Source organism: Dasypus novemcinctus, chromosome 24 (assembly GCF_030445035.2).
Source record: "Dasypus novemcinctus isolate mDasNov1 chromosome 24, mDasNov1.1.hap2, whole genome shotgun sequence".
Classification (NCBI taxonomy): Eukaryota; Metazoa; Chordata; class Mammalia; order Cingulata; family Dasypodidae; genus Dasypus; species Dasypus novemcinctus.
This window is the reverse complement of record NC_080696.1, coordinates 61,805,930-61,832,709: the sequence shown is the minus strand read 5'-3', so window position 1 is coordinate 61,832,709 and position 26,780 is coordinate 61,805,930. Positions and strand designations below refer to the sequence as shown.

Sequence of the window (26,780 nt, the reverse complement as noted above, 5' to 3'; positions counted from 1 at the left end):
TTTCTTTATTGATTCTCTTTTGAGATGTTCTGTCCAATGGTGATAGTGGTGTGTTAAAGTCCCCTACTATAATTGTAGAGCATCTATTCCTTCCCTTAGTTTCTCCAGTGTTTGCCTCATGTATTTGAAGGTGCCCTTGTTAGGGGCATAAATGTTTATGATTGTTCTTTCTTCTCAAAAGATTACCCCTTTCAGTAATATGTAGTGTCCGTCTTTGTCTCTCACAATTGTTTTGCATTTAACGTCTATTTTGTCTGATATTAATATAGCTACAGCTGTCCTTTTTTGGTTATTGTTTGCCTCTAAGATTGTAAGATTTTCCAGCCATTCACTTTCAATCTCCTTGAATCCCTGGATCTAAGATGAGTTTCTTGTAGACAACAATATAGATGGGTCATATTTCCTCTGTGTCTCTTAACACGTGAATTTAATCCATTGTATTTAGTGTTATTACTTTCATGGAATTACTTATATTATCCATATTTTCTTTGGATTTGTGTTTTTCTTATGTTGTTTGATTTTTTTCTCTTTTTGTAGTTTTAGTTGTTCTTACACACTCTTCCAACTCTGTCTTTCCTGTTTTTTTCTTTTTCTTTTTAAAGATTTATTTATTTAATCCCCCCCCAACCGGTTGTCTGTTCTCTGTGTCTATTTGCTGCGTCTTGTTTCTTTGTCCACTTCTGTTGTCGTCAGCAGCACGGGAAGTGTGGGCGGCGCCATTCCTGGGCAGGCTGCACTTTCTTTCGCCCTGGGCGGCTCTCCTTACAGGTGCACTCCTTGTGCGTGGGGCTCCCATACACGGGGGACACCCCTGTGTGGCGCGGCACTCCTTGCGTGCATCAGCACTGCGCATGGGCCTGCTCCACACGGGTCAAGGAGGCCCGGGGTTTGAACCGCAGACCTCCCATGCGGTAGACGGATGCCCTAACCACTGGGCCAAGTCCGTTTCCCCTGTTTTTTTCTTTACTCCTGCAGAACTCCCTTTAGTATTTCTTGAAGGGCAGGTTTCTTGTTGGTATACTCTCTTAGTTTCTGTTTATCTGTGAATATTTTGAACTCACCATCATTTATGAATGCTTGCTTTGCTGGAAAGAGTATTCTTGGTTGGAAATTTTTTTCTTTTAGTACCTTGACTGTCATACCACTGCCTTCTTGCCTCCATGGTTTCAGATGAGAAATTAGCACTTAATTTTATGGAGTCTCCTTTGTACGTGATGGTTCTCTTTTCTCTTGCCTCTATTAGAATTTTCTCTTTGTGTTGAGCATTGGATAATTTGACAAGTATATGTCTTGGGGCAGGCCTGTTGGATTTATGCTGTTTGGGGTGCCGTGTGCTTCCTGGACATGTATATCCATCTCCCTCAGTAGATTTGGAATTTTTCAACCATAATTTCCTCCAACATCCCTTCTGTCCCCTTTCCTTTCTCTTCTCCTTCTGGGATGCCTATAATGCATATGTTTGTGCGTTTTGCATTGTCATTCAGGTCCCTAAGTCCCAACTGGATTTTTTCTCCCTTAGGTGTGCTATGAGTTAATTTTCTGACTCCACCTTCTCCCAGACCAAGTTTCCAATCCCAGGGCGTTTAGGTAAATTGGGCTCTCTCACCAGATTTGCCTCTTCTCTATTCCTAGGCTCTCCCCAAGTCAGCTAATATCTCCTCCAAACTCAATAAAAAGGGGGCTCCAGAAAATTGAACCTGCACTCCTTGGCCCCTATGCACCTCCCACCTACACTCGCCCACTTCTGGAGTTAGTCCGCCACGGGGAGGGGTAGGGCGATGCTGAATTTCCGGGAGTGCTCAGGAAACAGCGGCCTGGGAGAATGTGGACTCCGGGTATTTGGATCTGTGAAACGTAGGCCGCAGGGGTTCAGGGGACACAGGCTTGGGGTTCATGCATTTGGGGTTTGGGGGACACGGGCTTGGAAACTCCTCCCCACGACCTGCAGTTCTCAGTGAGCACAGGCTCTTAGCCCCAGGGGGGAAGGATTTACCTTCCCACAGCTCCCAAGTTCAGTGTTAGAAACCCGTGGTTCTACCTTGAGCAAGCACCACTTCTGCTTCAGTCTCTCCAGATCGATGTCCAGACACCTCCCGCCCTGCAGGTTCCTGAAACAGCCTGCTCCGGCAGGACTCCTCACCACACAGCCAGTCCTTTTCAAGAGAGATGATGACGGTGCACTTACTAGACGCCATCTTGCCCCGGCTATTCTTTCGACCCTCATCTTAGTAGGTTTTCCCCGTGTCCCGTGAAAGAATATGGGCTAGAATGCAGAATATCCAGGTGCTGCCAGGGCTGTCGGAGCACATCTATTTACCTAAAATCCTAAAGCACCTCCTTGGTTCTTTATTTTTTGAGTCAGTGTTGAAGTATTCCGTGTTTTCCATATTCCTTTTCATCTATTTAAGCTTGTGGAGGTGGTGTCCTGCTGTCATGGAATCACTTTTAGGAGCACCGGCTCTTTGTCAGTGCTGTGCAGGTGCATGGAGTGTGCGCAGGGACCGGGGAGGCAGATATTGCACAGTCACTAGAGCCCGGGCCAGCACTTGGAGGCTGGTGTTAGGAAGGAAACTTCCACAGTGCCAGGAGAGGCCGAAGTGGGAGACGGATCTTCAGAGGGTCTGGGGAGAGCTCTCTGGGGGGCTCACTCAGGATGGGAGGGATGGGGCAAGCAGGAAGTAAGGGTGTCCCAGCCAGGGCAGGCAGCATGTACAGAAACAGTGGGATGAAAGATTTGTGTGTGATGGGGGAACTCAGGAGGGCCAGCATGCTTCAAGCCCAGAAGGGGAGGTGGCAGGGTTGTTGTTGTCTTTAAATTAAAAAAAAGTTTAGGTTTCCTCTTTGGCAGTGTAGCATAATGCAGTGTCTGGAGTCTCACTGTTTGGTTTCAAATTCTGACTTGGCCACCCTCTAGCCGTGTGACCTTAGGCACATGTTGTAACTGCTCTAAGATCCAGTTTCCTTAACAGAAACACAGGAATAGTATGGTTGTTGTAAAGATGAAACCAACTACTTCTACACCAAAAGTTCTTAGCACAGCTCTTGGCATATATGACGTAACCAAAATATACTAGTTATTATGATTATTTTATGGTCTGATAGCTTTTATTTCCTTGGCTCTAGTTAGTGTAGTTTTTGCTGTTTTTTTAAAAATTTTTTGTCTTTATTTTTTACATTAGAAAACTATGAGGTCCCCATATACCCCCCACCCCCGTTTTTGTTGTTTTTAATCATTAATATTCTCTAATAACTATTCTTTGGTGGAACTACTTGCTAAGTTCTGTAGTTCCCTGATAAACAGTTTCTTCCAGAGTGTCTGCATATTTTCTGTCCCTTAATTTTTTTTTTTTTTAAAGATTTATTTATTTATTTAATTTCCCCCCCTCCCCTGGTTGTCTGTTCTCGGTGTCTATTTGCTGCGTCTTGTTTCTTTGTCCGCTTCTGTTGTCGTCAGCGGCACGGGAAGTGTGGGTGGCGCCATTCCTGGGCAGGCTGCTCTTTCTTTTCACGCTGGGCGGCTTTCCTCACGGGCGCACTCCTTGCGCGTGGGGCTCCCGCACGTGGGGGACACCCTTGCGTGGCAAGGCACTCCTTTGCGCGCATCAGCACTGCGCATGGGCCAGCTCCACAGGGGTCCGGGGTTTGAACCGCGGACCTCCCATATGGTAGACGGACGCCCTAACCACTGGGCCAAAGTCCGTTTCCCTTTCTGTCCCTTTAAAACAGTAGTTTTCAACCTGTGAAGTACAAGGGTGGCCTCAGGGTCTTTTGAAACCCCTGATCCTGTGTCAAGTTTTGAATATGTATACTGTGGGCATTCTCAGGTTTCCGAAACTATCTGTGATCCCAGAAGTGTAGGAGCCAGTGCAGGAGCTGTTAACGTCAGGAGGTGCTCCGTAAACAGTTGGCAGGTGACAGCTGTGTGGTGCCCTTGCCCTGAGCTGGTGGGTGGCAGCTGTGTGCTGCCCCTGCCCCGAGCCAGCGGGTGGCAGCTGTTTGCTGCCCCTGCCCTGAGCTGCCCTGAGAAGAGTGCACAGGAGTAACTGCTGGGCATGGGGACTGTTCCTCCCAGGACGGCTTCTCCCAGGTGCGTGGCAGACAGGGGACCACGTGCGTGTGGGGAGCCACACATGTGTTTTGACAAATGTATAATTCTTTATTAAAATTCTTGGAGTGCCTGTTATACAGATAGACTTTTCAGAAACTCTAATTACTAGCCTAAAATAATTAGTTGAGAAAAAAATGTGATTGGAGTTTCATAGAGAAGTAAGCACTTAGGTACAATTTGTCATCTTATTTTCAACTCATCAATTCCTGCCTGCATTAACCACGGTTTCCCTACTTGCCAGAGAATAATCCTCTGTTTGCTCTCACCAGTAGTGTTGCTCACCCAGCTATCTGGTTTTCACGGCAAGGAATGGTAGGGAAGCATTACACCCGTATAGCGGGTGCCAGTGGCTCTTTCCCGAGCTACCTTTTGAGACAGTTCTCTTAAAACTAGCCTCAGAGAAGTCCTTGAGCCTGTTTCTTTGTCTTTATTCTTCTAGGTCAAAATGGAAAGGTGTTTGGGTGTGGGGTAGAATGGGGGTGCAGAGGACTCTGCTGTTTGTACTCAAACTCCAGACAAGCACACCTTGAAATAAGTGAGGTCCTTTGATAACAGGGTTTCAAATCCAAGTAATTCCTGGCCTGCTTCATCCATTCGGGGTATGCCCTCTTTTCCAGAAAAAATGGAAGAAGGAGATGCCTGTTAATAGAAAAATCTGCATTAAAAAAAAAAGATACCTGCTTTTCTAACCTAAAAAATACCTATTCATATTTCAGCCTTGCTTCGTGGACCCTCTTTTTGGGGGTCTGCTGAGCCTTTCTTACATAGCCCACTCTCAAGCCTGGTCTAGATTTCTAGGTTCAGTGTCTTATGGAAGTAAGAAGGCTTGTGCTAAGCAATGTAAATGTAGAATCCTTATAGATTTTTATGATATGTTTATAATACTTGCTACTTGTTTTACTCACACCCAATTTGACAACTGTGTTTTAGTAACATCTTTATTGAATTTTGCTGAAGAATTCAAAGTAGGTATTCAGAAATTACTTTCTTTTTCTCAGTCATATATCATTGATTTACACAGTATGTCACAAAGTTATTTAGTTAGAATGAAGAGGACAACAGGCCCAATTAGGTTTAACCAGGTTTGGGAACAAATATACCTGACTCCTGGTGAGAGCAACTGTGCATGAGCCTACTTCTGGTTAGGGCAAACTGGGTGAGTGACCAGGGAAAGTCATTTAGCCTCTCTAGCCATCAGTTTGCTCATCTGTAAAATGGGGATAAGAAATAGTCTTTACTTTCTGGCTGAGTTGTTGTGAGAATTGAATATGAGTACACGCATGGTGCTTAACTGTTGTAAGTGTTCAGAAACACTAAGCCATCATTTTTATTATTGTTACAATCATGACAACTACTATTGGCACTGTTGTCCTAGAAAGTAGCCTCTTTGCTATGAGTGTTCACTGTGCCCTGGGATCGCCCGTGCACGTTATAGAGTGGATGGAAAGACGCGTTTAATTCGGTGGTTCGGTGGCCAGCGCTTTTGCTGCTTGCTTGAGAGCATCCCCAGTGAAATTCAGTGTTTCAAGGCGGCTTAGTTCACTCTGTGCTTATTGAGCAGCTAGTATGTGCTAGCTATCACACTAGGCGCTGAGAATCCAGCAGGAAGCTGGACAGTCCTGCCCTCAGGAGCTTCTGCTGTAGATGGGGTTATTCCAGATCAGCAGCTGGTTGCGACACAGCTCGAGGTGAGCACAGGGTGCCACCACCAGGAGCACTTGAGGGGCCAGGAGAGTGGGCAGGGGAGGTTCCTTAGATAAGTGATGCCCTAGCTGCTGAGACCTTCACGCCAAGTGGGAGAGAAAGATGGGAACAACACCTGCAGAAGGCTGTGGGGAGGCGAAAGCCACAGGCAGCTCTCATAGACTGAGGCCATGGGGTGCAGAGAGGGTGGCAGCCAGTCCCGGGTCAGCCAGAGCACGAGGAGCCAGACGCCACGGGTCTCTACATGCCTCAACTCACTTGTCTCAACATCCCGATGGGGTAAGCGTGCAGCCTTCAACCCACCCTGCAGATGAGAACCTGGAAGCGTAGACAGGTTAAGTGACTTAACTCTGGTCACATAGCTTGTAAGTGGTTGTGGGGTTCATTACGTCCCAGGGATGTTTGGCTCCAGAACCCCTGGGTGCAGCCACCCCACTGCATTGGCAGGATGGTGATGCCCCTCGGTCGGGAGGCTGGGAAAAGCAGGCTTAAGGAGGAAGAGTAAGGGTGACGGCAGGGTCATGAGTGAATGGAAGGGCTATGTTAGATGCTCACGTGTTAGGGTCAAGGCTAGCAATTGCTGGACCAAAGATGTGGGGGTGGATGGGAATTGATACCATAGAGTGGGTGAGGTTATATGAGCATATTTAGGGCAGACTTTTGTCACATTCTTACTAGTAGGGCCTATTTAAAAAAAAATAATTTTGACCATTTTAAACCTTTTAATATGTATGACAATTATTTTATAAGGTGAACCTCTCTGTTCATTTGCCCCCAAGTTCCCTAATAGAGAACGGTTGACTGGAGGTGATTATGCATGGGTCGGACAGAGCATTAAAAGAAGGTGTTTTTCCTTATGACTGGTCCTTGCCACCCTTCTCTTGGCTTGTGCAACAGCCCACTGCATTTTAGATGAATTCTCTAGGTTGCACTTCCCAGAAAGCTCGAGTGGGAAAGGACTGGGAAGGCAGACATCAAGCAAAGATGTGGCTTCCTCCAAGTGTGACCTTTCTCCGTTGATGTTCACTTTGTGTGTGTGGTTTTATAGCTTTTTTCTCCTCCCCTGAAGATGGATTTGAAGACTGCAGTCCGGATTGCGACAGCAGGAGGGTTGCTGCCTTCTTGGATATTCCAGGCCAGGACAACCTGCCTCCACTCACTCGCCTTGAAAAGTACGCTTTCAGCGATAACATCTTCAGCCGGTAAGTGCGAGGAGCCATTCACAGGGTCACAGCCCGCGGTGGGGTTTGGTTTGAGCTGACTCTGATGCCACTTCTCTGGGATGGCTTGGAGGGGACGCAGGTAGAGAGGTGTGGGATATAGGCTGCTGGAATTCTGTCCGAATGGCAGCATTTTATTAGGTTTTTCCATTATTTTGTTACTCTTCTACTGACCATCTGGTAAGAAAGGAAGGAAATGGCGATGAAATCTAATGGTGTTTAAACAATTAGGATTGCTAACTGGGCTTCTTTCACAAGTACAGTACTCAGAAAAGTGAAATCATCACTTAATTAAGAAGGACCGAGAGCACTGGGAGCAGTGTCTGCTTGTTTTGATTTTTGACTGCACTGCCACAACTTGTCCTTCCATGTTCTGTTGTCACTCGTTATGGTGCCGGCAGGATTTGAAGTCTTATCGATAAAGCCTCTATTCAGACTCAGACTGTGGCTCTTACTTTCAGCAGATGGCCTTGACTCTAAGGACACGAAGAAAGCAGAAACAGAGGTCTCCCTTTCAATTTATCATCCGATCGAACTTACCTGAATCTCAGAGCATTCTTCCCTCCTGTCGCAGGATGTCTCTCTCTTCTTGTCAAGTCCTTTTGGTGGGCCCTCAAACCCCACTCCTCTCCTTTCCCTGATGTCTCACCTCCTTCAGGCGTACCTTCTGGCTTCTGGATCTTCTTTCTCTCCTATTACATAGCCCCTTTCTTTCCACTTGCAAACCCTCGCACACCTCTCATTCTAAACAGTGCTCTGAACTCCCTAACTGCTCAACCAAGTACAGACTATTCCTTTCCTTACCTCTTCTCTTAACTACCACTCTTCTTTTGAGACCAGGCCATATTCACCAAGTCTTTTTCCTTACTTTCCATTCACTCTCTTTTTTTTTTTTAGATTTTCAGTTCTCTACCCTTCCCCCCCACCCGCCCCACCCCAATTGTCTATTCTCTGTGTCTATTTGCTGCGTCTTCTTCATCCACTTCTGTTGTTGTCAGCGGCACGGGAATTTGTGTTTCTTTTTGTTGTGTCATCTTGCTGTGTCAGTTCTCCGTGTGTGCAGCACCATTCTTGGATAGGCTGCACTTTCTTTCACGCTGGGCGGCCCTCCTTATGGGGCGCACTCCTTGTGTGTGGGGCTCCCCTACATGGGGGCACCCCTGCATGGCAGGGCACTCCTTGCGCGCATCAGCACTGCACATGGGCCAGCTCCACACGGGTCAAGGAGGCCTGGGGTTTGAACCGTGGACCTCCCACGTGGTCGATGGATGCCCTAACCACTGGGCCAAGACCGCTTCCCCTCCATTCACTCTTTTCAAAAGTTATAATCTACGCAGAGCATAGGCCTAAGCCCTTTATATCTGTTAAATTGTCGAGAGTTTACAATAATGATTATGGGTAAGTCTAATTATTTCCATTTTACAGGTAGGGAAATGGAGGCGCTCTGAGCAGTTGCTTTTAATGAGCAGTTCTTTTTTTTTTTTTTTAAAGATTTATTTTTTTATTTATTTAATTCCCCTCTCCTCCCCTGGTTGTCTGTTTTCTGTGTCTTTTTGCTGCGTCTTGTTTCTTTGTCCGCTTCTGTTGTTGTCAGCGGCACGGGAAGTGTGGGCGGCGCCATTCCTCGGCAGGCTGCTCCCTCCTTCGTGCTGGGTGGCTCTCCTTATGGGTGCACTCCTTGCGTGGGGCTCCCCTACGCCGGGGGACACCCCTGTGTGGCACGGCACTCCTTGCGTGCATCAGCACTGCGCATGGGCCAGATGAGCAGTTCTTAACTCAAACATAGTTCACAATTTATCAGCTTTTTCTTTTATGTTTAGCACTTTTCATGTCATGTACAAGAGACATTCATCTCCCCCAGGGTCCCCAAGATGTTCTCTTATATTACCTTCTGGAAGTTTTATTATTTTACTGTTCACATCTGGATCTACAGCCCACCTGGAATTGCTTGTTTTGTTTGTGGATGGTGTGAGGTGGGGGTCAGGTCTTGTTTCCCTCCATGGGATGTCCAACTGACCCAGTGCCATTTATTAAAAACCCTGTGTTTTAGCTACTGCTTTACAGTGCCACCTTTGTCTTTAATCAAATAACCGTAACTGTGTGGGTCTATTTCTATACTTCCAAGTCAGATTTCCTTTGGTCTATTTATCCATCATTGCACCAGTACCTCTCTGTCCTGATTATTGGACTTTATAGTTAAAAAGTCTTTATATCAGGTAAGCAAATCCTCCCACTTTGCGCTTCAAGATTCTCTTGGCTGTTTTTGGCCCTTTGCATTTCCAAATACATTTTAGCACCTGTTCATTAATTTCTAGGGAAAAAAAACCTGCTTGGATTTTCATTAGAATTGCCTTGTATCTAGGAATCAATTTTGAAAGAATGGGCATCTTTACAATAATTAGTCTTCCAGATTTTCCATTTATTTAAATTCTCTTCAATTTCTCTTAAAAATACATATTTACACAATATACAAATAGCTGTAAATAATAACATAGTTTTCTCTTGTAGAGATCTTCTGTATCTTGTTAGATTGAGTGCCAGTTCTTTGTTTTATACTAATGTAAATTTCTTAAAATTTATATTCTAATTGCTGATATGTAAAAATGGAATTGACTTTTGTATTTTGACTTTGTCTCCATTGACCTTGCTAAGTTCACATTAATTTTAATAACTATTCTGAGGATTCTTTTGCATTTTCCACATAGTGCAGTAATGTCGGTAAAAACGAGTGTTAGTGCTCTTGCCTGGCTTGTTCTGTGTTTTTAGTGTCTCCATTTTTCAGCTTAAGAAAAGTTTGTATTTGTGATGTATATTCCTTTATATTTGTTTTGCTAAGAGATTATTTTTTAATTTCCTAATTTAGAATTATTAAATAATTTGACCAAAGTTTCAAGGATAGTAGAAAGAATTCCTATATATCCTTCACTCAGATACAACTGCTATTAACATTTTGCCACATTAGCTTCATCATGTGCTCTTGATTTTTACACTGTTTTTTTTTGAATCACTTCAAAGGAAGTTGCAGACATCATGTTGCTTTTCTGTTAAAGAGTTAGGTTCAGTACGTATTTTCTAAGAACAAGGATGTTCACCATTCACTAATATAATCAAAGGACAATGATCAAAGTCAGGAAATTAAACTGTAGTGCAGCACTGTTCTCCAATACACAGATTTTAATAAAATTTTACCAATTGCCCTAATAAAGTCTTTTAGGTCCGGGTTTTGTTAGGTACAAAATCCAATCCAGCGTCACATAATACATTTAATTTTCATGTCTTTTTAGTCTCCTTTAATCTGTAACACTTACTCAGCCTTTCTTTGTTTCATATTATTTGACATGCTTGAAGAATACAGGTCATTTATTTTGTCAAATAAACTTGTTTTCCTTGGAGTTTTAAAAATCACCAATTAGGGAAACGGACTTTGGCCCAGTGGTTAGGGCGTCCGTCTACCATATGGAAGGTCCGCGGTTCAAACCCTGGGCCTCCCTGACCCATGTGGAGCTGGCCATGTGCAGCGCTGATGCGCGCAAGGAGTGCCTTGCCACGCAAGGGTGTCCCCCGCGTGGGGGAGCCCCACGCGCAAGGAGTGCGCCCGTGAGGAAAGCCTCCCAGCGTGAAAAGAAAGAGCAGCCTGCCCAGGAATGGCGCCGCCCACACTTCCCGTGCCGCTGACGACAACAGAAGCGGACAAAGAAACAAGACGCAGCAAATAGACACCAAGAACAGACCCCCCCCGGGGGGGGGGGAAGAATTAAATAAATAAATCTTTAAAAAAAAAAATCACCAATTAGGTCTGAACTTTATATAATGCTTCTTTTACGTCTACTGAGATTATCTGATCGTTTTTCCTCTTTAATATTTATTTTCTAACTTTCTTTAAAACTTATTTTGTTGTGCAATAGTACACATTCAGAAAATTGGATAAAATATGCATGAAGAGTCTAAGGGGTTTTTGTGAAGCAAATCATTGTCAGTCCCTGGAAGTCTGTCCCCCATCCATGCCTCTTGCTCTCTACCAAGAGGTAACCATTATCCTGAGTTTTATGTTAATTACTTCCTTAATTTTCTTTGTAGTTTTTAGCACCTGCATGACCCTCCAAATAATAGATTTAGTTTTATTGTTTCTAAACTTGAAATATGTGAAATCATATAAGTTATATTACTTTGTGCGTTTTGCCTATAGTTCAAGTTTCTTTTTGGAACAGTGCTCTGTTTGAATATACTAACAGTTATCAATCTACTCTTGTTAGAGTAGTTCAAGTTTTTGGCTATTTGTGGTGCACATAAGTACCCAGGCCTGTAGGATGTGTACTCAGAAAGGGAATGACTATGTGATTGGGTAAGTTTATCTTCTACTTTAATAGATGGATTTTCCAAAGTTGTATCAATTGACAGTCCTACCTTTACTCTAAATTTCATCTGATAGTTGATAATGTTAGATTTTTACATTTTAGCCCATCTTGTAGGGAGTATGGTGTATATAACAATACTGCTTTGTGATTTTAATTTGCATTTGCCTTATTATGAGTGTGAACATTTTTCATGTTTGTTGGACATCTATATTTCTTTTTTGAGAAGCGCCTGTTTAAATCTTTGCCCATTTTATTTGGGGGCAGGAGAAAGAAGCTGATCTGCCTTTTTCTTAATGATTTATAGGAGTTCTTTGTATATTCTATGTTTCAAACCTTTGTCAGTTATGCGTGGTAAAAATCTTCCCTCTGTCTTTCAGTTCTCTTTATGGTATTTTTTTGGCAATCAGATGCTATTCTTGTTGCTGAGGTGGCTCAGGTGACTGAGCGTTCCTTTTCCACATTGGCGGTCCCAGGTTTGGTTCCTGGTGCCTCCTAAAGAGAAGATGAGCAGACACAGAGCGCATACGGCAAATGGACACAAAGAGCAGACAGCGACCTCAAACAATGAGGGGGGAAAAAATAAATAAATAAAATAAATCTTTTAAAAAAAAAGCTATTCTTTTTTTTTTTAATTAATTTTACTTGTTTATTTCTCCCCTTGCTGCCTGCTTTCTGCTCATTGTTTTGCTCGCTGTGTCTGCTCCATCTTCTCCAGGAGGCACCGGAAACTGAACCCAGGGCCTCCCCAATGGGAGGCGAATGCCCAATGGCCTGAACCACATCCGCTCCCTGTGGGCTGCAGCATCTGCTGACTTACAGCATCTAGCTCGTTTGGGTGGGTTGCGGCAGGTGCTGTGTCTGCTTGTCTTCTTTAGGAGGCACCGGGACTTGAACCTGGGACCTCCCTTGTAGTAGGTGGGCACCCAACTGGTTGAGCCACATCTGCTTCCCTATTCATTTTAATGTAGTCAAATTTATTAACATTTTGAAGCTTGTTTAAAAAAACCTTTCTTTATGACTAGCTCATAAACATTCTTTCAAATTGCTTTAAAGGCTTTCGATTTGTTGTTGTTGCTTTGTTTTTTCTTTTGCGTTTAGGTCTCTAGTCCACCTGCAATTAGTATGTGTTTATGTGTGAAAGAGAGATCCAGTTTCATAGCCCTAATCCTCATAAACCATTTATCAAAGATATCTCGTTTCCCGACTGCTCTGCAGTGGCCACCCCTGTTGGAACCCGGTGTCCACATGTAGACAGGCCATTGTCCAGACTGGCTTCTCTTCCTGCCATCCCTGTGCCTGCCCCTCAGCCAATGCCACACCGTCTTGATTACTATAGATTTATAGTAAGTCTTGATGTTTTGATAGAGCAAGACTTCCCTCCTTGTTTTTCTTTGACTTATTCTTGGACTTTTGAATTTCCATATAAATTTAAAAATCAGATTGTCAGGAACTAATAAAAGAAAAGAAAACAAAACAATGCCTATTAGGATTTTGAATGACTTTGCATTGACTCTGTGGCTCAATTTGGAGAGAATTGCCATCTTTACAATATTTAGACTTCCAATCCATAAATATGGTATATATTTCAATTTATTTAGGTTTTCTTTAATGTCCCAATAAAATGTGATCACATTTTTTTTCTGTAGAGGTTTTGTGCTTTTTTGCTGATGTATTTTATTTATTTATTTATTTTTTATAATTTTTTTTTTAAGATTTATTTTTTTATTTATTTAATTCCCCTCCCCTCCCCCTTTGTCTGTTTTCTGTGTCTTCCTGCTGCGTCTTGTTTCTTTGTCCGCTTCCGTTGTCGCCAGTGGCACGGGAAGTGTGGGCGGCGCCATTCCTGGGCAGGCTGCTCTTTCTTTTCACGCTGGGCGGCTTTCCTCACGGGCGCACTCCTTGCGCGCGGGGCTCCCCCACGCCGGGGACACCCCTGTGTGGCAGGGCACTCCTTGCGCGCATCAGCACTGCGCATGGGCCAGCCCCACACGGGTCAAGGAGGCCCGGGGCCCGAACTGCGGACCTCCCATGTGACAGACGGACGCCCCAACCACTGGGCCAAAGTCCGTTTCCCCTGCTGATGTATTTTAAAGCAAATTCAAGACATCATATCTTTTTATCCAGTTAAGGACTTACCACAAATCTAACTGGAGTGTCATTATCACACTCAACAAAATTAAGAGTAATACCTTCTAGGCTACTAGTCTATGTTCAATTTTCCCTGACTGTCTCAAAAATGCCTTTTTATGTTGGTTGGTTTGAATCATGATCATGTAAGGTTCACACATTTTGTTAGGTAGTTGTGTCTCAAGTCTCTCTCTTTTTGTTTACATTTTTCTTCCTTTTTAAAAAATTATCTTTTTTTTAAAGATACATAGATCTCCTTTTAATCGTAAATCTCATTTAATCGCGAATGCTTCTCTCTGCCATTCCCCCCTCCCCCCATACACTATTTATTTGTTCAAGAAACAAGGTCATTAGTCTTGTAGAACTTTTCCACATTCTGAATTTGTCTAGTATTTTCCTTGTGTGATTTGAGACTTAATTAAAGTCTGCTTCAAAAATTTTTTTACAAGAATACTTCTTTTGTGCGTTTGTGTCCTTCTTATTGCAAAGCATCAGGAGATGATACCTGTTTTTCCCACTTATAGTTAATATTGAGCAGGGGGTTCAGGTATTTGATTTATTACAAAATTCCTTACCACACTTTCTTATAATTACTTTAGAGGTCACTGATAATCATCGCTCAGACTTGATATTTTATTAAGGATTGGGAACTAACAATTTTCTTTTTAATGTCTGAAAGAGCTATAGTATTGCCCTATTTTCCATCCTGTTCTTGGTTGCTTTTCTCTCTCTTGTTCTCTCTTTCCCTGAATAATTCTTTCCAGAGGTTGATAAATTTTATTAGTTATTTCATTTCAAGTATTCAATTTTTTTTTGTTTTTTTTTTTTAAGATTTATTTATTTATTTCCCCCCCCCCCCCCCCGGTTGTCTGTTCTCTGTGTCTATTTGCTGCGTCTTTGTGTGTGGCACCACTCCTGGGCAGGCTGCACTTTCTTTCGCGCTGGGCAGCTCTCCTTATGGGGCGCATTCCTTGCGCGTGGGGCTCCCCTACGCAGGGACACCCCTGCGTGGCCCGGCAGTCCTTGCGTGGCCCAGCAGTCCTTGCGTGCATCAGCACTGCGCATGGGCCAGTTCCACATGGGTCAAGGAGGCCGGGATTTGAACCACGGACCTCCCATGTGGTAGACGGACGCCCTAACCACTGGGCCAAGTCAGCCGCAAAGTTTTGGTTTCGATTGTTTCTATTGTATGTTTATTTCTAGCTCAATAATTACTGCTCTATAGTATTTCCTTCCTTGTTGTTGTTGTTTGGACTTTGTCTTCTTTTTTTTTTTAACCTCTTGTGATAGATGCTTAGTCTTTTATTTTTTTTGGCCTTTCTTTTTTAACAGCTGAATTTTGATTATAAGATTGCCTCTTAAGTATTACATTAACTGCATCTTGAAATTTTGTTCTGTACTATTTTCATTATTTTTTAGTACAAAGTGTTTTTTTTTGAAGATTTATTTATTTATTTCTCTCCCCTCCACGGTTGTCTGTTCTCTGTGTCTATTTGCTGCTACTTCTTTGTCCGCTTCTGTTGTTGTCAGCGGCATGGGAATCTGTGTTTCTTTTTGTTGCATCATCTTGTTGTGTCAACTCTCTGTGTGTGAGGTGCCATTCCTGGGCAGGCTGCACTTTCTTTCGCACTGGGCGGCTTTCCTTATGGCGTGCACTCCTTGCTCGTGGGGCTCCCCTACACGGGGGACATCCCTGCGTGGCATGGCACTCCTTGCGCGCATCAGCACTGCGCATGGGCCAGCTCCACACGGGTCAAGGAGGCCCGGGGTTTGAGCTGCGGACCTCCTATGTGATAGACGGACACCCTAACCATTGGACCACGTCCGCCGCCATTACAAAGTGTTTTGATGTCCATAATGATTTCTTTTGATCAGTGAGTTTTTAGAAGTGTGTTATTTAATTTCTGCCTATTTGAGGATTTTCCAGATGTCTTTCTGTTACTGATGTCTAGTTCAATAGTTTTGTGGTCAGAGAATATATTTTGTAATATTTCTTTTCTTTTAAATTTATTGAGATTTGCCTTTGGCCTGGAATATGTTTAGTCTTAGAATGTGTTCTATGTACACTTGAAAAGAATGTGTATTTGATGTTTTTAGATATGTAATAATATCCTGTACACTTGATCTTAGCCAAAATGCTGAGAAGTAATGAATGTAATATCCTATAAATGTCAAATAGGTCACGTTGGTTGAAAGTATTATTCATGCCTTCTATATTATTTTCTGTGCTCTTGTTCTATCAGTTACTGCAAGAGGAATGTTGGAATCTGCAACTGTAGTTGTGGATTTATCTATGTCTCATTTCATTTCTAATAGTTTTTGTTTTATGGGTTTTGAAGCTCTGTTGTTGGAAATATACACATTTTAATGTATGTATTTCTCTATATTAAAAATGTCTTTACTGTAGAAGGCAAAAGGTCTTGCTTTTTTTTTTTTAAATCTGATACAACATTCTCTGCCTTTTAACTTGAATATTTACATTTAATGGAACTATTAATATGGCTGGATTTAAATCTACCAAATTGCTATTTGTTTTTTATTTGTTTCAACTGTTCTTTTTCCCCTCTTTCCTTTCATTTTTAAAAAAGTTAAGTATTTTTAAAAATAAGCCCATTTTATCTCCATTATTGGCTCATAAATTATACCTTTTGAAAGTTCGTATTGGTTGTTTTAGGGTTTACAATATACTTTTTTAAGTTATCACATATACCTTCAAATAAAATTATGCTACTTCATGTGCACAGTAAAATATGGCATTAGAATCTTCGAACACTTCTATTTACTCTTTCCCATCTTTTGTGCTATTGTCCTACTTCTACAATCTACTTCTATGTAAGTTATAAACTTCACAATACATTGTTACTGTTGGTGTGGGCAGTCAACTTTGTTTTAAAAGCAACTAAACATAGCGAAAATTTTTGCCATTTTTGATACTTTGTATTTTTGTAAATGCACATTTCCAACCAGTCTTATAGTCCTATTGCCTGAAGAACTTCCTTTAACAATTTTTTTTAGTATAAGACTGCTGTCATTGAATTCTCTCAGCTTTTGTTTATCTGAAAAGGTCTTTATTTCACCTTCATTTTTGAAATGTTTTTGTGCAGGGCATAGAATTGTGGGGTGTGAGTTTTTGTTTTTGTTTTCAGTTTCAAGACTTTAAAGATATTGCCACATCATCTTTTGGCTTGTGTGGTCTCTCATGAGAGATTGACTGTGATTCTTATTTTTGTTTCTCTGTATATAATGTGTCTTTTTCTCTGGCTGCCTTCAAGATTTTCACTTCATTCTTAGTTCTTAATTTCTCTTTGACATGTCTAGTGGTGCATTTTATGTTACTTACTTGTCCTGTTTGTGGTTGCTGAGCTTTTTGGATCTATTCATTGTCTTTCAGTAATTTTGAAAAACTCCTCAGCCATTATCTTTTCAAATATGTCCTCTTCCCTGTTTGTTCGTCCTCTTCCTTCTTGGACTCGAGTTATATCTCTGCTGAAATTCCTTAGCTATTCAAGCATATCCAACTTTCCTACTAGGCCTTTAGCGCACTAATCACACTTATTTTAATGACTTTATCTGACCTTATCTGCTCATCCTCTCATACTCCCCTTTTTCTTCTGTGTTCCAGTAGTGTCCTACCAGGACTCTCGTAGGGGTTTTATCAGTATTAGTTATCCCTGATTTTCTTGCCTGCCTCTGGGCCTGGACTATGAGCAGCTCCTTTATGGCAGGCCTGGAGCCTTGCTCACCTTCGTATCCCCAAGCTGCTTGTACTGAGTTCAGAGTAATTGGCCTGAACACATGATTGTAACTGAATGGATGAGCAAGGGAAAGAAGGAACAAAGGAATGAAGGGTTATGGGAAGAGAGATCTGACCTTTGCCTTTGACTGCTGGGAGGTGATCTCTAGGACGTTGGAATGTTACACCTGATAGGAATGTCTTTGCCTAGGAGCTTTCCGGACAGTCTAACATTGGCATTTATAACGGGGGCTTTAGACCATGTGTTAACAGTTCTGATTCTGGAAGGCACTAGAAACTGAAGGTATCAGTCCAATAGCTGGGATTTGTGAGGATAGTATGTGAGCAAGACCCAGTAAAAAATACTGGACACTGAAGGCTTGATTGACCATGTCCATGATAGTCATTATGCTGGGAGCACTTAAAGCTGTCCATGACACCACAGGGAGAGGAAGATTGGAAGCTCCACGTTGGACCCTCTTCTGGACTCTGCCCTATGCATCTCTTCCCTTAGTTGATTTAAAAAAAAATTTTTTTTAACTGTCTTTTTTTTTTTAAAAAGATACATAGATCACAAAAACTGTTACATTAAAAAATATAAGAGGTTCCATATACCTTGCACCCCAATCTCCCCACTCCTCCCACATCAACAACTTCTTTCATCACTGTGGCACATTCATTGCATGTGGTGAATACAGTTTGAAGCACTGCTGCACCACATGGGTTATAGTTTACATTGTAGTTTACACTGTCCCCTAATCCATTCAGTGGGTTATGGCAGGATATATAATGTCCAGCATTTGTCTCTGCAATATCATTTAGGACAACTCCAAGTCCTGAAAATGCCTCCACATCACACCTCTTCTTTCCTCTCCCTGCCCTTGGCAAGTTCTGTGGCCCCTGTCTCCACATCAAAGATATAATTTCTTCCATTGCTAAGGGCACAATAGTTCTATAGTAATATACCAGTAAGTCCACTCTAATCTGTATTTTATTCCTCCATCCTGTGGACCCTGTGATGGTGATGTCCACTCCACCTCTAAATCAAGAGAGGGGGCTTAGATCCCACATGGCTGATGAATGCGATTCTCCTCTTGCAGTTGTAGGCACTCTCAGTTCCCTGGTGTGGTGGTTGACCATCTTCACATCCCTGTTAGCTGACCTGGGTAAGTTCAATGAACTGAAGAGTAGGTATTGAAACTCTGCTGAGGCTCACGGCCCAGTTGGTACATGGCCAGTCCAGAGATTCAAGTCTTCTGAGTATACACCAACCCCAGCGCCAACCACAGGTTCAATAAAAGTGACAGAAGAGGCTTGTGTAGAAAGGTTACATCTGAGTCTAACTCCATCACACTCAGGAGCACAAATTCCAAAGTAGGGTCCACTGACAAGGCTAAACTCAAGAGCAATCTGCCATGACTGTAGAACCTGTGTGTTTCTGTAACCCTCAAGAGCACCACTACCTGGGGTTGTATGTACTTTGGCTGTCTCTGGGATCCTGCTGAGACATGTGTAAGCACGACCCCTCTGATGACCTCCCGACTCATTTTGAAGTCTGTTAGCCATATAAACTCATTTGTCTTTACCATTCCCCCCTTTTATTCAAGGTCTTTTTCTAGTTGCATCACCAGTTGGTGTTTGGTAATAATCCTTTGGTGCCAGGGAGACTCATCCCCGGGAGTCATATCCCATGCTGGGAGGAAGGTAATGCATTTACATGCTGAGCTTGGCTTAGAGAGTGGCCACATTTGAGCAACATGGAGGTTCTCAGGATGTAACTCTTAGGCACCCTGCCACTCTAGGCCTAATTGAAATTTCAGGCACACAGGCTCATAAGCATAGTCATCACTATCAAGGGCTCATCAATGGACCATCCTTTTCACTGGTCTTTGCCCTTGCACTTGGGGGTTGTTGCTATTTCACTGGGTAATGTGACAGCGCTCTCCTGGCTAGGAACTCAGCACTCCCTCAGTTGTCATTTGTAGCTCTACCGCCTATGAAAGTACCCAATGAATATCAGAACATTTTTATATACCCTGTATAACTCCCTCCAAGCCACGCATCCCCTGTCAATAACACCCTGCACCAGATTCCTCCTTTGTCATATTTGAACCCCTCTGTGATCCAAAACTTCAAAAATGAAGCCTACTATATTGCCAAATTCAGTTAGTAGGAAAAGGAAATAGTAATGAGAAGTTTAAAGATTAGAAATAGAATACATACTAATTTAGAAAAACTAAAGTAAAAAATAAATTGGGGTATTAAAAAATGAAAATATCATAAAACTTTTTTTTTGATGTTTTGCCTTTCATCACTGTAATAGGTGTTGCCCTGTATGTACAGTGGCAAGGCAATCTCTTCCATTCCTTCCTCAGTGTCTATATCCTTTTTAAATTTTTTTTATTTTTAATTTTGTCTTCCAAAAAGTTTTAGGTCACAGTAAAGTCACATATACAATATTAGGGGACTCCCATATATCCAACATCAAACCCTTTTCCCCCTTCCCCAGCACTGATCTTTTTACATGTTCACATTATATTTGCTACAGCTGATGTATCGCTATTGAAACATAGCTGCCAACCAAGTTTCCATTTTGGTTTACATTATGGTTTACATTTTAGACTGTACACTTTTCTAAATTTTTAGTTACATATGGTTTACATTTTAGACTATACACTTTTATAAATTTTTGGTGAAATTTAACATGTCCTATATACATCATTGCACAGGGGCAAGCTTCTAGGGAGTGTGTGAGTGTTCATTTTGTCATAGTGTGTTATTATCATTGGTGGAGAACCACACAATGAGTGGGAAGGTATACCCCCATCCTGGGGAGGCCTGATATTCTCAAACAGAAGGAAGGGTGTCTCTCGAGAGCATTGGTGTCTCCCAATGGATGAGGACAGTCTAGTGTGTCAAACCCTCAGCATTGTTGCAAGTATCTATGAATCTGGTCCTTCAGGCAGTGAAGCTTGGTTGTCACTGTGGGCCCTGAGGAGAGTGGGAGAGAGGAATAGAATAGATGGAAGTGGGGGTAACTGGGGGACAATGGAAGTGTTCCTTAGTTAATTTTAATCTGTATCCTTTGGCTCCAATAAACGGTAACCATGGTGTATTCATTGGCAGAAGGGGTGCTGATGCAAAATACAGAAATCTGTTGACTTTTACAAAGGGTAGTTATCTGAGGTAGAAACTTACAGTCACAAGGCACTAAAGAGTCCATTTCAAGATACCATAAGAGGTACTTTCTCACCCAAAGTCCTTGGTCACGTGTTGGAGCAAGATGGCGGGTGATGTCTGTGAGGGTCCAGCCTTCCTCTTCCTCTTAAGGCTCCATGATCCTAGCTTATTCCAATATCAGCTGTAGGCTGGGATAAGTCTGGTCTCTCTCTTGGGGCTCATTCCTCTCTGGGCTCAGCTGCTCTCGTCTCTCCACAAGGTCAGCTGTAGACTATGAGGCTCTCTAGGCTTTGTCTCTCTCCCCAGGGCTCGATTCTCTCCGGGCTCAACTGCTCTGCTCTGTCCCTTGTGTTTGCTTCTAGCATCCAGCTCAAAACTCCAACCTCCCTGTCTCTTTGGTGTGGTTTCTCTGTCCTACTGATGTGGCCCAATCAAAGCCCCAGTCATTATTTAATCAAGTAAAAGTGAAACCTCTGAATCCAAAATAATCTAACATGCCCAGAGGAGCAGACCAGTTTACAAACATAATCCAATATCTATTTTTGGAATTCATAAATAATGCCAAACTGCTACACATGACTATAACAGCTTTCAGTGAGATTTGTGTGTGCTTCTAGCGATTTCAACCTGAGAGTGGTTTGGGGGAACTCCCTGAACTTGCAGTTGGTATCACAAGCAAGGACAGTCTTGGGGAGTCTTTCTCCTCTGACATTGTAGTTGCCAGAACTCCTGCAGGTTACTTCCATGTGTCCATGTCCAGGGAACATTGGCATCTGAAACTGGTCATCCTCTTTTTTCTTTTTCTTTTAAAAAAATCACAAAAACACTTCTTGAAATAGTTAGCAATTTCAAGAGTGTAAGTACTAAGAGTTGCCATCTCTCGCCCACCGTAGTCTTAGGTAATAGCTATAAACTTGGTATATAATCGTCTGGAAGTTTCCCTAAGTGAGTTGTGTATAAACGGATGTATATATGTACATATATATTTCATAAATACACAAATATAGTTTATGTTAAAGAAATGGACTCCTACTATATGGAAAGGTCTTCACCTTGTTTTTTACTTACTATATTCTGGGCATCTTTTTAGTTCACTGCATATCTCAAAGTATCTTAAAAAAGTGGTTCCCTTGTATTCCAATGTATAGATATATCAGAATTTATCTTTTCTTTTGTCTGTTGATAAATACGAAGGTTGTTTGCAGTTCTTTACTTTTGATGGCTGACCCTGTAGAGGATTTATTGTGTGCCAAGTGCTGAGCTGGGCTCTTGTTTTGTATTACCTCATTTAATCCTCCTAACACTCTTCCAAGGCAGGCTCTGTTACTCTCTGGAGGGCTTCTGTCCTTCTGTCGCAGTAGCATAGCTGACAGGGAGACGCTGAGGCTTTGGGCTCTGCTTATCCACCATCGTTTCTCCATGTCATGCAAATGTAAAGCAGTCAAGTTGTCCAAAATGGAATTGTGCCAATTTGGTTAGTCTTTAGTTCCCTCCTGTTCTGTATTCACACTGTATCCACTGCTGTGGATTTGTTCCTGCTTCAGGAGCCCTTTCTTATCCCTTTCCACTCTTTTCTTAAGAGGGCAGGTCCCTCGTGACCACTTGAGGCTGGAGGGAGATTTGTCTGTCTGTTCTATGGCCCTAGAAACAGATTGAGGATCTCGGCTGCTTGATTTCCTAGGGGAGGCTGATGTGAGTGTGGCCCAGTGAAATGTAATCAGTGCTTTCTCTCCAGGGTCTATATCTACTTTCCCAAACCTCCTGGCTGCCAGATCTCAAGCTTTCATCCCAGGGTGGTGTAAGGCGCTCCCCTGTACAGGCTTGAGGTGATGGATTTCTTCCTGTGTGCTCTGGACCAAGAGACTGCCTCTTTGAAATTTACATTTCTAGTCTTCTTTTCCTGCAAATCAAGGTGGATTATTTACTTCAGCTAATTCTCTTTTCGTATGGCCAGAAATGACTTATGTTATTCCTGGATTGCTAGTGGCTCAGAGGAACAGAGTCAGGAGGGGCTCCTTTCCACTCTGGGACCTCTTGCTCGCTGAGTCATCCAGGCCACCCTGGGCCACTGCTGCTCCCAGTGACTTTCTCCCCCTTGTCAGTGTTTTTGTTTTGTTTTGTGGTACAAGGGGCTGGAAATTGAACCTGGGACCTCATATGTGGGAAGCTGGCACTCAACCACAGAGCTACACTGGCTCCCCTCAGTTGTTTTTTTCATTTATTTGCTTGTTTTGTTTTTGTTTTTAGGAGGTACTGGGTATTGAACCCAGGACATTGTATGTGGGAAGCAGGCACTTAACCTCTTAAGCTGCATCCACTCCCCAGTGTCTTTTTTCAAACAGCTTTATTGAGGTATGTTTTACCTACAGTCAAATTCATTATTTTAGTGTAGAGTTGGATGAGTTTTGGTGAATGTGTACCGCAACCGCACCACGTGCAACTGCACCACAAATCATGTTTTGAATACTTCCACCCTGAAGTTCCTTTGGTTGGCACTTTGTAGTCAATCCCTGCCCTCTTTCCCAGTTTCAGGCAACCACTGATCTGTTTTCTGATGCTAAGTTTTGTCTTTTCTAGAATTTCGCATAAATGGAATCATATGGCATGCAGTCTTTTTGTGTCTGGCTTCTTGACAAAATGCATTTGGGATTCATCAATGATGTTATAAAAAGTTCATTCTCTTTTATTGCTGAGTAGTATTCTGTTGTCTGGATGTTCTGCATTTTGTTTATACATTGGGGTTTTCCCATTTTGTGACTATGAAGAATAATGCTCTTGTGAACATTTGTGTACAAGTCTATTTGTGTACTTTCATTTCCATTTCTCTTGGGTAGATTCCTAAGAGTGGAATTGCTTGATTGAATGCTAGTGTATATTTTCCCCTATAAAAAACGGGTAAATTTTTTTTCCAAATTGCCTGTGCTCTTTCACATTCCCACAAACAATGTATGTGAGTTCCTTTCGCTCCCTAGCTTTGCTGGCCTTTGCTCTTGTCATCCTTTCTAATTTTAGTTCTAGTGGATGTGTAGTGGTATCTCATTGTGGGATTAGTTTTTTGTTGGGGGTGGCGGTCTTTTTGTTTTGCATTTGGACTTCTAATTTTGAAATAATTTTAGATTTATGAAAGATTTGCAAAGATAGTACAAAGAGTTCCCTCTTTGTGCACACCTTTTGCTAACATCTTCTAATACACTGGTTTTCAACCAGGGGTGATGCCTACCACCTCCACTCCCTGGGGGACATTTGGCAATATCTGGAGACACTTTGGGTTGTCACAGCTGGGAGGGGGTATGTTACTTACACTTTGTGGGTAGAGGGTAGGGATGCTGCTAAACACTGTACAATGCATGGAAAAGGCCCCAGGAACAAAAACCCCCTGGCCTCAAATGCCAGTAGTGCTGAGGTTGAGAACCCCTGCACTAATGTTTGCATCTTACATAGCCGAGATACATTTGTCCAAACTAAGAGGTTAGCATCACTACGATACTGTTAACTAACCTCCAGGCTCTACTTGGATTTCACAGGTTTCCCCATGATGTCCTTCTATCCAGGATCCCATCCAGGGTACCACTACGTCTAGTCAGGTCTCTTTAGTCTCCTCCAGTCTATTATGGTATCTTGATTTTCTTTGTCTTTTTTGACTTCTCAATTTGTCTCTCAGTTTAGGTTTGTCTGATGTTTTCTCATCAGAGGTTATGTAAATGGGGTAGGTATACCCAAAAGGTGATATGCCCCTCTCATTGCGTCATATCCGGGATTACAGGATGTTAACCTGGGTCTCACTTGATTAAACAAGGTGTCTGGCAGGTTCATCGTGAATTTGCATTTTCCTAAAGACCCACAATGGTGGAGCATTTTTTCTTACACTTTTTTGGCAATTTGTCTATCTTCTGTTTTACTGAATTATAAGAGGCTTTTTCCCAAAAGTATCTTCTAGATATGTCTTTTTCAGATAGTCTCTCCAGTCTATGGCTTATCTTTCATTTTCTTAAGGGTGTGGTTTGATGAGCAAAAGTTTTTAATTTTGATGAAGACCAGTTAATCAATTTTTTTTCTTACAGTTTGTGCATTTTAGGTCCTAAGAAATATTGCCTAATCTAAGGTCACAATGATTTTCTTCTGTTTTTTTCTTTTCTTTTTTCAGAAGTTTTATATTTTACCTCTTACATTAGGTCTGTGGTCCACTTTGAAATTAATTTTTGTGTATGCTGTGAGGTAAGACTCAAGATTCATTTTAATCCAGTACCATTTATTGAAAAAACTGTCCTTTTCCTGTTTAATAATTTTGTTACCTCTTATATTAGTCAGCCAAAGGGGTGCTGATGCAAAATACCAGAAATTGGTTGGTCTTTATAAAGGGTATTTATTTGGGGTGGGAGCTTACAGCTACTAGGCCATAAAGCATAAGTTACTTCTCTCACCAAAGTCTATTTTGAGTGTTGGATCAAGATGGCTGCCGACGTCTGTGGGGTTCAGGCTTCCTGGGTTCCTCGCTTCTAGGGTCTTGCTTCTCTCTAGGTTCAAGGTTCCTTTCTTCCCAGGGCTTGCTTCTTCCTGGGCTCAGTGTTCCTCTCTTCCTGGGGCTGGCTTCTCTTTCCTCTGTGAGCTTACTTCCCGGGGCTCCAGCTTAAGGCTTCAGTATCAACTCCAACATCAAAAACCCTAAACTCTGTTCTTTGCCATGCCTTTTATCTGTGAGTCCCCACCAACTCAACACCCTAATCATAACTCAGTTATGCCCAGGTACAGATCAGCTTCCAAAATAATCCAGTATCTATTTTTGGAATTCATAACCATATCAAACTGCTACACCTCTGTCAAAATATCATGTGATGATATTTGCATGGGTCTGCTTCTGGACTCTGACACTGACTCATCTGTTTCTCCTTGTAGTTCTATTGGTTTTTACTTCATGTATTTTGAAACTCTGTTATTAGGTAAATAAACATTTGGGGTTATAATGGTCTCTTGATGAGTTAATCCCTTTTCCATTATGAAACGGAAAACAGCTTTATTGAGATATAATTCACATATTTCAGTTTTCTTTTGACTGTTATTAGCATGATACGTCTTTTTCCATCCTTTTGTTTTTATCCTGTTTGTGTCTTTTTATTTTTTATTTTTTATTTTTTATTTCTCTCCCCTTCCCCAACACCCCCCCTCCCCAGTTGTCTGCTCTCTATGTCCATTTGCTGTGTATTCTTCTGTATCCACTCGTATTCTTGTCAGCAGCACCCGGAATCTGTGTTTCTCTTTGTTGCGTCATCTTGCGTCAGCTCTCCGTGTGTGCGGCACCATTCCTGGGCAGGGCATGTTTTTTTGCGCTGGGTGGCTCTCCTTACGGGGTGCACTCCTTGCACATGGGTCTCCCCTATGTGGGGGACACCCCTGCATGGCATGGCACTCCTTGCACGCATCAACACTGTGTGTTGGCCAGCTCATCACATGGGTCAGGAGGCCCTGGGTTTGAACCTTGGACCTCCCATGTTGTAGGCGGACGCCCTATCTGTTGGGCCAAATCTGCTTCCCCTGTTTGTGTCTTTATATTTAAAGTTTGTTTCTCATAAGCAGTATATAGTTGGGTCTTACTTTTTTATCCATTCTGACAGACTTTTAATTGGAATATTTAGGCCATTTACATTTAATGTGATTCTTGTTATGGTTATGTTTAAGGGTTCATCTTGCTATTTGCTTTCTACTTGTCATATGTTTTGTTCCCTTTTTACTCTATCCAACTTCTCTTGGATTAATTGAATGCTATTTTATTTTTCAGTTTGTCTTCCTTATTGACCTTTTAGCTGTAACTCATTGTATTGTTATTTTAGTGATTAGCTTAGGATTTATGATATACATATTCAACTTATCACAGTCTACCTTCAAGTGATATTTTTTACCCCCTCACATAAGTATTAGAATCTTCCAGTGTAAACTTCCATTTTACCTCTCCTGGTCTTTTGGCTACTTTTGTCATGCATTTTGCTTATACATCTGTTATAAATCCACAATACATCATAACTTTTTTTCCTCTTTAAACTGTTGTAGCAGTTTGATATTATTGATGAATTCCAAAAAGAAATATTAAATTATGTTTATAAACTGATCTTTTTCTCTGGGCATATTAGATTATATCAGATTCATAGATTTACTTGATTAAGTAATTATGTAAACCTCTTGTGCCAGAAAGGTGTTGAGTCCCCACCCTTGGGGCATGACAAAGGACAGAGTTAAGGGCTTTTAATGTTGGAGTTTTGATGTTGGAGTTTGATGCTGAAGCTGGAGCCCCAGGGAGAGATTCAGAACTGTTTGCCTGGTAGCCTACAGCTGACCTTGTAGAGGGAGGCAAAGCCTAGAGA

General features: G+C 42.2%; 1 protein-coding gene across 4 annotated transcripts in view; it reads left to right on the top strand.

Moving 5' to 3' along the window:
• The window catches only part of LOC101434491 (serine/threonine-protein phosphatase 4 regulatory subunit 1-like), a 112,954-nt gene that overhangs the window by 44,863 nt on the left and 41,311 nt on the right, over positions 1 to 26,780 (top strand). For 2 of the 4 annotated variants that reach the window (XM_071211798.1, XM_058287259.2), the window contains exon 3: positions 6,882 to 7,014. In XM_071211798.1, coding sequence (XP_071067899.1) covers positions 6,882 to 7,014 — 133 coding nt within the window. Of the gene's footprint in view, positions 1 to 6,860; positions 7,015 to 26,780 lie in introns of all 4 variants that reach the window. The other 2 variants (XM_058287258.1, XM_071211797.1) reach the window with 1 other exon arrangement.